This window comes from Chiloscyllium punctatum, chromosome 11 (genome assembly GCF_047496795.1).
Source record: "Chiloscyllium punctatum isolate Juve2018m chromosome 11, sChiPun1.3, whole genome shotgun sequence".
NCBI lineage: Eukaryota > Metazoa > Chordata > Chondrichthyes > Orectolobiformes > Hemiscylliidae > Chiloscyllium > Chiloscyllium punctatum.
This window is the reverse complement of record NC_092749.1, coordinates 50,556,562-50,570,212: the sequence shown is the minus strand read 5'-3', so window position 1 is coordinate 50,570,212 and position 13,651 is coordinate 50,556,562. Positions and strand designations below refer to the sequence as shown.

The 13,651-nt window shown below is 36.1% G+C and overlaps 1 protein-coding gene across 1 annotated transcript in view; it reads right to left on the bottom strand.

Moving 5' to 3' along the window:
• Positions 1–13,651, bottom strand: part of ush2a (Usher syndrome 2A (autosomal recessive, mild)) — a 929,735-nt gene that overhangs the window by 324,337 nt on the left and 591,747 nt on the right. The window contains 6 exon segments of the mRNA XM_072580162.1: positions 1,790–1,803; positions 3,042–3,165; positions 5,260–5,395; positions 5,398–5,477; positions 5,479–5,516; positions 5,518–5,571. Coding sequence (XP_072436263.1) covers positions 1,790–1,803; positions 3,042–3,165; positions 5,260–5,395; positions 5,398–5,477; positions 5,479–5,516; positions 5,518–5,571 — 446 coding nt within the window.

Sequence of the window (13,651 nt, the reverse complement as noted above, 5' to 3'; positions counted from 1 at the left end):
CCTGGGACGTGAAGAACAGCAGCATCAGGAAACCAACCCTGGTCAATTTCAGTTAGCTAATTCTAGCTGGGGCAGCTAAAGTTTAGACTCGGAATACATGGTCTATGACAGAATGGTCTTCTTATCGACTAGCCTTCTGAAATAGGTTCAAATTTGAAGGTGATCCACTTGGATGTGAATGCCTATTATCTGTAGAACTGGAATTCAGTTCAAACTCAGGAAAGAGGAAAATTAGTGTCAAAGTAAATAAATTAACTTACAACTGACAATTTTTAGTTCATAAATAATGCAGAAAGTAAAATAATTGTGAATGTTTTAAACACATTATAATTATAAAGTACCTTAATAATGAATTGTTTTTCAGTGATCGTTCAAATTTAAAAAATCAAAATTAAATATTCTACTATGAAAACAACAATAGTCAATCCCCACTAATATTTGCTTAGTTATCGTTTGACAGACAAATAAATATTTGCTTTAATTATGATCATTAAATCAAATAGCATAAGACCCCAATGTATTAAATCTCATGAAAAGCAAGGGTACCCAATATCAGAATTCTTTTTAAAGAGTGATATTTTTTCTCTTCTTCTGGTCAGATACATATAATAAACTTATTTACTTAAAGAAATTAATAAGCCACTGTCTATTGAGTAATAACAGGCTTTACTGATTGTGGCATCTCAGAGGATAAATCACTTCTGAGTCAGAATAATATTGCCTCAGTTAGTGGGGATAATAATACTTTCCCCCTGTCTTTTGTGACAGAAAGTTACTCTGACAGCTTACTGGCCCAATTAATTTTTCAATGAAAAATTTCCAATGAAGCTAAGAAAAAGTATGTAAGAAGTTAATAATATTAAAAAGAATGTCAAAGCTGATTGATTAGCAAAATCAGCATGTAAATATACCTAAACTTGCAGAGGAAGAAACAAATAGGTTAACTATTATTTCAAAAGGAACTTAAGAATGTTATTGCCCAAGCAAATGTGCAAGTCCTATGAAGGGCAAATGTATTTTCTAAATGCTAAGATTGATGTTTGACAGTCTAAATAGCTAAAAAGGCAAAGGTAGAGAAAATAAGTCCAAAATTAGGGAGATAATTTTAACAGGGAAAAGTGCAATTGCAATTGCATAACATATTTGGATCAAAATCCTGGAATTCCCTCCCCAGTGACAGTGGGTATACCTCAGCACATGGAATGAAGTGGTTCAACAGGCAGGTCTCCACCACCTTTGCAAGGGCAATAAATTCTGGTCCAGCCAATGACACCAAAAAGAGAAATGAAGAGGGCAGAAAGATAAGTTTGAAAGAAGAGCAAAAAAAAAACAAATTTACAAATGCCAATTGTAACATTTTTAAAATTTGCTGAAACAAGTAGTTGCTTAGTAGCACAGAGCTTGATTATAGTTTTCGTCTTATGCTGATCTGGATAGTTTACAAGGATACTAATATAAAGAGGGAAATCATTTTGTTATGTTGCATGAGAACAGGGTGCCATTGGATGTGAAGTTACTCTCATTGGTACAGCCAATGGAGAATGTACCATTTACATGATAATTGGAAGTTAATTTCCAAGATTTCTTTAAAAATCAGGTTGACACTAATTGGCTAAAACATTGTCTTGAGGAATGAACGGAAGAATGGCTGTTGCCTCTGTGGTTACATTAAAACAGGCACAATGTAATTGCATGTTCTTTCTGTCTACAAAGAATAAGCCTCTGCGTATTAAGATATGTAGCTCCCAATATGCACAAGTGTGCTATACTATAAGCCTGACTGACAAACCTAAATTGCGTAAAATCATATATATTGAAAAAGATATATGAAAAAAAGAGAAATAAATAGACAGATGCTAAAGAAAATGATAATTCTGTATAACTATTTGGAATTTGAAGGAAATACTGACAATCAAATTTTGAAAACTTAACGTTAAATTCTTCCATTCTAACTTGTAAGAATCTCCATATAGCACAAAAACAAAATAGAATCATGATCTAATTCATAATTGGGATGTAGGATTTATAATATATGAATGACTGCAATGAAAACATATTCCTTTTACCAAAGTCCTTTTTATTAGATGATTAACTTCTGCAGGTCTATCCTTTAATAATCATCAACTTGTAAAGTGAAAATAGATTGCAAATGCTTACCCAAATAATGAAAAGCAGTTTACAATGACACACCTCATTAACAATGTGGATGATAAGCTCCAGTTCTAAGAATAACTTTAATTGGAGCAACAGGGGAAGTTTGGTTATATGAAATCAGAGGTGAATCTCAACAATTATCAAAAATTTGTCACATTTCTGGCCACTACACATTGATTGATGGAATTCTAGTTCATCTTCTGTTATCCACAGTCAGCAACATTCTCCTAGTAATGTCCTAGTAACAGAAATAATAATTCAACAAAAAGGATTTCCATGCACTCATTTTCTAAAGGGCTATTTGGAATTGTCAGATCTCTATTTTTCAGGAGTTCTCCAGTTCTTCCCTTTTTAACTATCCGTGCTACCATTGTTTAAGAAACATTATACATCAGTTTGATTTAAAGCCAACGAAGGGGAAAAGGACTTTACATTTTCCACTCTTCTTGTAACATAAATTAATTTGAAGTAAGTTGTATTCAATGACTGTTGCCTAGCATTGCAAGTATTCATCCCATATCGTGTTAACAGATCCATAAAACATGAGTGTGTTGCATTTAAATTATATTTTAATGTGATGATGTGGAACAAAAAGACACGTTGCATATATTTGATGTTTGTTAGTTTCAAAATACAACATACTTTGCTTATACACAAATAAATTGTTTCATAATGGAATATGGCTGGAAAACAAAATCATTGTAAGGTGAGGATAACTTCTAAGAACAGCAAACAAATGTCAATCAGTTTAATTTTAATCCAAATACATTTATACAACAAGTAGTTGTTCAAAACATTACAAATGCTGAAAAGCAGAAACCCAGTTCTTATTAACTAATTTGCTAATCAAATCATAATTTGTTTGAAGCTGATGTAGTTTAATCTAACCTGTTAAGACCTTTATCTTCATAGTACAATTGTGTCCCTGAGTAAATATTCAGCTGAAGATTTAAATCTTCAGGGGGATTTGATGCAAGTGGTTGTTCGGATTTGTGCCTTAGCAACTCATATCTGAAAAACCACAGGTTGTACAATATGATTATTAAACTCAATGCTCCTAATAACTGATAATTGTTGGAAAAATATAAATTTAACACATTTTATTTTTGTTTTCTTTTTAAATTGTAACTTTAATTTTATGTATCAGGATAGTATTAACAAAATATTTAGGTTTTAATTATGCTTTTAATTATGCATATGTTATATTACATAGGTTATTTTTATTGATATTACATAAAACTATAATGCTAAAAATGCATTATGAACTCCATAAAGCAATGAACATTCTTAAAGTACAGCTTGATGATCCCAAACGAAAAGCCTTATATTCTACCATTGCAGTCAAAGGTTTGAAACCCAGAGAGCTTTATTTCAACCCTCAGTCATGTTTGTTTAATGAACTTGCTAGAGCACTTAACTGACTGCTTGAAGGACTGAACCCATCAATATAAGCCTGACAATCCTGGCTAACTAGACAAGGACCAGTAAAGTATTTTTTACTGGTTAAACTGAGGTTAATCTGAGTTTCTCATCTTTCTATCACTGTAATCCTGATGTCGAAATAAATTGTATCTGAATTTGCACTTCAGTTTGTACCAAAGTTCTTACTGGTGCACATTTGGAACATTTATGGATAATGCAAAGCATCTCTAAATTAATTAAAGGCTAGTTATGCATTCTTAACTCACAGCCCAGACTTTTATTAGCCGGTTGAGAAAACAAGGAAAATCATTGCTTATTTGATATATTTTTCTCTTAGATCTATTTCTGCATTGCTCAGTGGTTACTTACACAAGATAAAGGTGTCAAGTGTTTGCAGTGTCTGCTATAAATATTTTAAGGGTCTGCTGGATTGACAAATTTTTACAGGGCTGTAGTAAAAGCAGTTTTCTTTTTCCCAGAAAGTTATGAATGAATGATTTTTCATAATGCTTTAGCACACAAGACATTGGTACTAGAAGTTTCTGTACAGAATGTATACTGGCTGGATGGATATGGAAATATCATATGTTGGTATTGTATAAGGGTTAGAAGTCTGAAAGAATTAATGTTGAAGAGTGCCATAGGCCTCTGAAAGGGTTAATGCCAAAGGGTTCCTTTAAAATGCTAATGTCATATGGACTTAGTGGGAAAACAACTTAGGTTGTCAAATGAAAAAGACCTGCTATCTGGGTCTACCTCATACTCCGTGTAAAGATGATCTATCATATTAAATTAAATTGCACATTACAAATATCATGTAATAAGCTACATGTAGTTATGATAGAAACTCTTGTCAGAATACTAAGTAATTTTTCTCTACCACGTTGGAATAAACAAGCAATGTCAATCCATGCCAAAAAAGACGCAAGGTGACAGCAAATCTACCAGAATGTTTATACAACATGGTGAGCTGTGGTGAGCATTCATCTTACTGTGATTGGGATCAAGAGTATGAGGAGCCATGGAAGGAACACTGGTCACCATATAGGGTCATAGGAACTGTGTAATGGATGACAAAGTCTGACAGGTGAAGACTAGAAGACTGTCTTCTGCTTTTCTGGCTTTATTACAACTGGGACAAAGTCTCAAACCAATTTTGAGAAGAGACTCTGCACCCAATAACCCCCATGGCTGTCAGTGAATTCTATTCAGGAACTGATCCCAATATACCTCCATATCCACAGAATGACAACCCCACTTTGCAGGAGCTTTCTCCTGAGGCTGATAGACTAAGGCTGGAAACTTCCAACTGTAGGATGAAAACCCAGCTCAGTCCAAACATTTGACTCACAGCACTCAGCAAAAGCAACAGGAGTGACATGTACAGTGCTTGAGGCCACTCTTGTTTGAGGTTCAGGCTTTAAAGTAACTAAAGCCTCATGAGGATGATAATAGATTTATCAGTTTGCCTGATATAAGACCATTCAGATTAAAATTTTATCCATTGTATCTCTTGATCTTTTAGTCATCTCTTATGATTGATGACATTTGAGGTTTTTTTAGAAAAAGGAGAATCATTCAAATATGGCTCTGAAAATATTGCTTTGAAATATTAATCGGACAATTCTCAAGAACCCGCATGAATGGGTGGTAAAATAATGTCTTATATTAGGTCCATTTGACCCTGTGAGATGCTGCCATGAAGCAGTAATGAATGACTCATTAACAGGGTTTACAACCAAGGAGTTAATACCCTGAGGAACTGTGGGGTGAGTAATCACTCCAGTTGGCAAACTTTCAGTGCAGCCCCCTATAAATCTCCACCACTGGTGCAAATAACAATCATTACTGAATAATTGGTAAAAGGGAATAGATCCAGCCCAATGTATTGCAGCATACTATGAGGTATTCACAATTCTGATGTGTGGATCAGGCATGTGAAATTTCAAAAAGAAGGATTTCACAATTTGTCATCAAAGGAGCTTGCCAAGTAACCTGCAAAGTAGTTACACCAACTCACATTGATAAAGTCTTCCATACACGTCAGTGAAATATAAACTTATTTTACAGTGCAGCAACTGTCAGTTTTAATGCCAGATTGTTCTCAAAGAAGCAATATCTTTATCAAAACATTTATATTTATTTCTCTCCACTATTTTAAATGCTGAGAAAACCTAAATCATTGTGGCTGTAGTACACATTATTATACAGAAAACACAAAGTAAATAAATATATCTGCAAGTATGAGTTATGGGAATGCTCACTTAACAAACCTGACACTGCAGGTTCAGATCCTAAATCTATCAGATGCTTAGACCTCCCTAGCACAAATGGGATGAGTATGATCAGTTTTTGACCAGAATGCTAGGGGAGGTGTTTCAAGGACAGAATACTAGCAATGAGTTGATAGTGAATATGTTCTATTTTGTTATGAATTTCAGCTGTGATATTTTCAGTCAAACAACCACTAGGAGATCTATTTGCTCAGTAGGATAGGAAATATCAAAGCAGTAGATGTAACTGGACTTGGCAATACAACATTGGTTATTTTGTCACAAACTTGGATGGAATCTGAGAAAAAAACTGAATGAATCAGAATGTTGCCAGCACTGGAGGGTTTGGGTTATAAGGACAGGCTTGGTAGGCTAAGACTTTTTTCACTGGAGCATAGGAGATTGAAGGTTTTACAAAAAAGGTTTCATAGAGATTTTTAAAATCAAAAGGAGCATAAATGAGATGATCAGCGATGGTCTTTTCCCTAGGGTGGCAGAGATCAAAACTAGGGGGCATATTTCCACATTGAGAGGAGAAAGATATAAAAAGGACATGAGTTCAAATTTTTTATATAAAGCGAGGTTCATGTGTGGGATGAACTGCCAGAGAAAGTGGTGGATGCAGGTTCAGTTACAATAGTTAAAGGACATTTGGATAAGTTCATGAATAGGAAGGTTTGTAGGGATGTGGACCAAGTGTAGACAGGTGGAACTAGTTTAGTTTGGGAACATGGTTGGAAAAAAAAGCACAATTCTATAACAATTTTGATGACATTCCCAAACCCTTCTCATCCAAATAATTTATTTAGAATATGGTAACCTGTTGCATTATAAGGAGATGCAATGATCAAATTGTACATAAGAAGCTGTCACAAAGAGCGTGACATAAATGACCACTTAATGGAACTACATCTCTGATTGTTTCTGTTAGTTATATCAGTGCAATCTGGGTGGAATCAACTAAATAGACACTGAAGAGTGAGAAATTTTAAGTATGAAAGTTACACCTAAAATTACTTACTCTAATTTTCTGCTTTTACTCTGGTTGACAATTTAATTTACTCAAATCATGTCCTGTCCATACAAATGATCACTTCCCCAGATGAAAATTGGAAGATTACATCAATTGGGCTGGTTCTTCAAATTAAATCTACTTTCTTAGATGAACACACAGAAGGAAGCATATTATAATAGCTTCTTCCTACCAAAACTCATTCAATATGTTAAGGAATGTATTAATATACACCAATGAAACTATCAGACGCTTCAATATAGTTTGTTTAAAATTCATTTTCTCTTATTTTAGATTATCTTACTTACAGTTGGCTTTACTTAGATTAGATTTCCTACAGTGTGGCCCAACCACTCCACACTGTCCCTTTGAAGAGTAACCCACCCAGACCCATTTCTTTCTGACTAATGCACCTAATACTATGGTCAATTTAGCATGGCTAATTCATCATCTTTGGATTGTGGGAGGAAACCGGAGTACCCAAAGGAAACCCATACAGACCACAGAGAGAATGTGCAAACTCCACACAGATAGTTGCCCAAGGCTGGAATTGAATCTAGGACCCTGGTGCTGTGAGGTAGCAGTCACTAACCACTGAGCCATTGCGCCACTTATGTTTGCTGGTAAACCTGTTTTTAACTGTATTAATAAAACTGCGGCAACTTTGCACACTTAAATGTGTTAATAGAAGAAAAAGAAACATTAAACTTCAATTAATTTGCCCAGTTGTGTTGGTTCATGAAGATATTGCACTTGTGATTATGCAAGTTATTTAGTGAAGCTTTTAAACCCAAACTAATGAGTACAATTCCATCTGCATTTTAAAAACAACTTCTCAACTGTATCTAAAGCTGAAGCTCAAAATTCAAGTTTAGTTGAATATTCAATTGGGACTTGGATACAAACATTTTCAACATGTCAAGTGGCATTTTTGGAGAAAGAATCATTTCAGGTTGATGACTTTATATCACAGCTGGTGATCATGAAGGGTATACACGACTTAAAGCAGGTATTAAAGAATGGAAAAGTGAAGAAGAAAGAATGGGAGAAGGTCTCAGCTGGGGTGGAAGATGTGAATGATTAAGTGAGTAAAGGGATGAAAGTGCATGCTAATGAAGAAGTGGAGGTCCCTCATACCATTCTGGTGGCTAATGGAGATATAGAGAGGCTGCAATCCACAATGAAAATGAACTGGTCAAGCCAAATAACAAATTTTTCACATCTTGCAAATGGTTTGACTTAATAAATTAGCAGTTTACATCCAGTTATTTAAATTCAATGGACTAACCAAAAGAATGCACATCCTCCTATCAAGTTGACCACGATATTCAGAAACCAAATGTAATTTGCAAAATTTCTTTCTTCCAGTTATGGTGATCTCTCTAGATAAGAGATCTAACAATAACAAAACACAAATTCCATTGATGTAGCACATTTACTGCAACAACAAAAAAAGACTGAGTTGCTTCACAAATATAATTGAACCCTGTTGGAGACAAAACCACAGATTTTTTCAAAAAAATGACCAAAAACCTATATAAGTTGCTCATGAACTGATCAATCACATACATCAATATGAAGTAGCTAAGCTGCAAACTGTACCAAGACACCTTTAAAATGAACCTTCAAAGCAATTTTTTAAAGCTGTGAAATGACTGTGGCTGTATGTTATGGTTCAAATGGGATGCCAAAGTTAGTGTTTGTAGCATGGGCATACTTTGCATAATTTTTACTTGTGAAGCAGGTTGAGCGCATGCAAGTCAAGGCCCACCATTTCCATGAGAAAAGGTCATCAGAAAACCTAGCAAAAGAAAAACACAGCACGCAAGGTCAGAGACCTGATTCTACAAAGTGTTTACCTCATCAGAAAATCTACCCTATTATAGGGAAATTGTGAAACATACACATTCTGTAGAAAATGGTTGGTACACTATAAGATGAAACATATATGTCATGATAATATTAATCTTTCTGTTATAGTTACTACCAGTTGGGTCTCTCAACAAATTTTGAAAAGACAGGCAAATAAAATTATTATGGTTGACAGAATAATAGAATTGCCATAAGAGAAGTTAAGCGGGTGGGTCATGTAGGTTAGATTCCTGACAGAATTTATTTATTTTGATGGCAATAATTCCCAAAAAGCAACACAGGCAAAAATGTAAATATTTATTCATGCACCCTTTACAAATACAGTAATAGCATCTCGAGGGGAGTAAATATGACCTCTTGCTATCCATTGTGGAACTCAATATTTGAAACTCAGTCTCCATAGTACTATGTAAACAAGTCTCAATTGAAGGACAATCTGATTCTCCCTTCTTTCTTTCACACACTATTGGTGTTGGCAATTGGCTTATATGGTTCAACAGTTACGTTCAGTGCATGTGCAAGCAATCTTACCTACATTTTGTGTCAAGAACATGTGAGAAGTTATATCCCTACATGTGCAAATACCTTTTTGTTATCTTTATTTATATCTTTTGACTCAAGGTAATAGCTGTAGATAAAATAAAATAGCTCGAGATATCCTCTGTCTAAAAATAACAACATTTTTGAGAAATTTATTAATTGAATAGATAATGTTAGGAATAGTCCATGTAGATGTTTGATGAACTGTTACATTAGAAATGTATTGGAAAAATATAAAAAAACTTGCTTAATTTAGATGCAGAGTTTTATAATGACCCAGGTGAGTAGAGTTAGGTACTTCATAGGCATGGGTTTGATGCTGTGTAAAATCACAAAAGGTGGAGAAGGCAAGAAGGTTTTTTTTAACCACTGCTTTGTTGTCCTGCCTCCTTTCTATCCTGTTTGGAATGAGAAATGTCCTTCTTAAGAATTTTAATAACTGGTTACTGCACAGATCAATGAAGGTTTTTAGAAATGCTTCCAAGCATTCAATACTGTTCACAGCTGAGGAGCACAAATCCAAAAAGTTGTTCAAGTTAAAGAAGTAGTGGGTTTAATGGGCAGAATTATATACATGCTAGAAAGACACGGGATTGGAAATTCTTGAGGCCTGTCCCATTTTGTTGCTATGTCTCTGCCAAAAAGAAAATTCAAGCCAAATGACAGATTAGAGAGATGGGTTAATTGAAACATGTCAGAAGCAAAACATGGACGAAATGTAAGGTTTGAAAGGTTGATGGTGTTTCATGGATTGAGTCAGGAAAGATTTTATACACTTGATTTTGACCATGCCATATCTGTAAAATGTTGAAAATGGAATTAAGTATGTGCAGGTTAGTTAGCTGCTGGAACGTTTCCTACTTTCATTAGCAGATAGCTGAAATGTCCATCTAAAGCAGATGAGGACATGAATTCATGCAAATTGGGCATCTTCTCATCAAAGGAACCCACATTGCATTTTAAAGCAGGCTTGGACAAGGGAGTGACATAGTTTGACTGTGAATGTAATGGGTGTATGAACAAGAGAGACAATCTTCAAGGTAAGTGTTTCCTTCATGAGAGCAAGAGGAACAGGCATGCTGCACTGGGACCATTAAGGAAAGTCACAGATTCCCCCTCACCTTTCCTCTTGTAAGATGTTCAGTGAGTACCCTCCCCATGATTCACTGTTAATTCACAAGCCTTCCCTTATTACTGGCTAACTGGCATCCTCTGCTGGCTTAAACCTTCTCCCCAGTCCAGCAGCCAGCAGCTACTGGCCAGCAGAAACATTGAACATCAAATATGAGGCTGAATTCTTCAAGGGTCTGGATTCTCTGTCCCACGGCCATTTGTCATGGCTAAACCTTAAGGGGATGGGGGAGCAGGGGGGTCCATGAGAAGGGCAGTGCTGCCATCCAGTGTTCAGCTTTGGATCAGGAATTTGGTCAGTGGTTTGGGATCTTGTCAGGTGCCAACATGGCAGTGTGGGCACTGGGGTTTGAGAGGCCATTAAGGGAAAGGCAAATGATGGTTAGGGGTTAAATTTTTGGGTTCTTTCCAATTGGCTTTTGGGACCTGCTAGTGATGGTCTGTACACTACCCACAGCCCTGCAATAATAAACCTGCTCGCTTTTTCATTCGGGGTTTCTCCTACCACTAGTTAAATTCCAGTGACAGCAGGATGGAGGTATTTAAATGGCAAGTAGTTGCAAGCTTAAAGCTTAAATTAGCCTGGTTGTGAACAGGCTGCCTGATTTTAACCGCACCACTGGTATAATACTGTCGGAGGGAGGCACAGGCATGTGGGCAGCTTGCAGATTGTCCCTTGGATTTTTTTATTGTCCCTTGAACTCCTCCAACCCAAACCCAATTGGGAGGGAATGTTAAATTGCTGTATGGACTAGTAAGTGCAGTTTACATTAAATCCATGCCCAGCCTTCACAAAATTCCTTCCAGGCTAATATGAAAACCTTTGGCTGATAATTTCCACGTGAAGCTCCCAATTCCTTGCTGTTGATTTTCCTAATGTATCACAGCAAACTTGATTATACATAAAAGAGACTTGTATTCCAACTCTGCTGAAGTTACAGCAATGGAAGCAGACAGGCTATGAAATTCTGAGTCTATTTCTCAGGGGGAAAATTCACTAATGAAGTTACATCAATTTCAAATTGCTGTAAAGGGAGTAAGGAAAGAAGGTAAGAGGTAATTCCTAGGTGTAACCTTGAATGGTGTGTCAGAAAGACTGCCTGAAGCACAGACTATTGCCTTTTTAAGGGAATTTGAACTGCAATATAACGTATATTGATTCATTACTGTCAATTTAAATAATAGGCTATAATTGTGTATAAAAACATATTTTTTATACTGATTAAAAAATTCCACTGGATACTATTTTGATCAGGATGGTCAAAATCCCCTGAATAAATAGCCATCAGCAAGATTGTTTGAAATTGTCAAAACTTCATGAAGATAGTACACATCAGAATTCTATATGATTGCATTAACTTATGCAATATAAGAAAGAAACAAATACAATCTCAAATCTTTGTTTACTTCAGTACTTATGGCCAATTTTATAGAAACTCAAATAAGTCATTCAATTTCCTCATGGCTTGACCCTCTGAATACATTGTTTTGATCAGTGTCACATTTAAATGTATTTAATATTAAGCGGAAAAAATCAATTTTCCCTTTGAAAGGTTTTAACTGCTTCCCCAATCCAAGAAAGAATTAGACAATACTGAAATCTTCATTACAATTTAAATATATTACTGATAAATATAGTGCAGTACATTTTAGGATGATATTGTGTATAATTTTCAAATGTATTAATTAAATATGTAAATATATTCAGTGATATCCTCAGGGGAATCGTATACCCCTAAATCTGGCACTAGTACAAGTCAAATTATAAAGAAGCATCTGCTGTTTGAATATGTACATTTCCTTGATTCAAGTTTACATACAAGTCAATCACGGCTGACAATGTTTTGTAGAGAAAGCTGTCATTAAAATAAAATAAAAGTTAAAATCAAATTGGCATGTCTGGAGATTTTGTGACAGGATTTCCGCTTGGTTTTGTAGATTAATGGCGTAATGGGCCCAAAATGGCATAAACCATCCAAAAGATAGTTGGATTTTAAGGGAAAATTATGTCCAGTGCAGCTGAAGTTCCATAATTCTTTGCACAAGTCTAAAGATGTGTCATGCTAGAAGCTAGCCCATTCTCAAGACTGATCATACAAAGGGCAAATAAAGCACACTGGGAGTTTTCAATAATTGCTCTCATCTGCAGGCCTTCGTGGAGATTCTACACATTTTGTTATTTCTTTTGGCTTGTCTTGCAGATGAATTTAGAGCTGACACACCTCTGTGGTTAGTTGGGACTGTGTGGAAAAAGACACTGCAGCCTTTCAGAGACCCTGCAATTGAGCTTAGGTTAGGGAATATGGGAGGGCAAACCCCTACATTTCATCTGAATTAAGATTATCCTTGTCATGCTTAAAGCCATTCATGGCCCTGGTCCTCACGACCTCATCAACTATCCATATTCTGCCACAAACATTCCATTCCTCAGAGTCTGGCAGTTTTGTACAGCTTTACTTTCTTGGTTCAACTATTGGACCCAAAGCCAGCTGTGATCCCTTATATGAAATTTCATCATGAATCCCTCCCTGAATCCTTCTGCTTCCCAACTCTTCTCTCCTTAACAAAAGCCCTACTTGATCATGTTTTTGACCATGCCAGCCAGTACCTCCTGATTTGTACAATATCAGCATCCAATTATATCTGATTATGTTGCTTTAAAGAATTATGCAACATTTTATACATTGAAGGCATTACATAAATGCAAGTTGTAATTTCAAAATAAGTGTGGTATCAAGGAACCCCTGCAGGACTGGTCAATGGTCATACCTGGCACGGTGGGCGGCACGGTGGCACAGTGGTTAGCACTGCTGCCTCACAGCGCCAGAGACCCGGGTTCATTTCCTGACTCAGGCGACTAACTGTGTGGAGTTTGCACATTCTCCCCGTGTCTGCGTGGGTTTCCTCCGGGTGCTCATATTTCCACCCACAGTCCAAAGATGTGCAGGTCAGGTGAATTGGCCATGCTAAATTGTCTGTAATGTTAGGTAAAAGGGGTAAATGTAGGGGAATGGGTGGGTTGCGCTTCGGCGGGTCGGTGTGGACTTGTTGGGCCGAAGGGCCTGTTTCCACACTGTAAGTAATCTAAAAAAAAAACTAAGATGGTTGTAGTTGTTGGAGATCAGTCATCTCAGGTTGAGGATGGCTCTGCTTCCTCAGGGTAGTGTTCTAGGCACAACCATCTTCAGCTGCTTCATCAATGCCTTTCTCTCCTTCATAAGATTAAAAGTGAGGATGCTTGCTAATG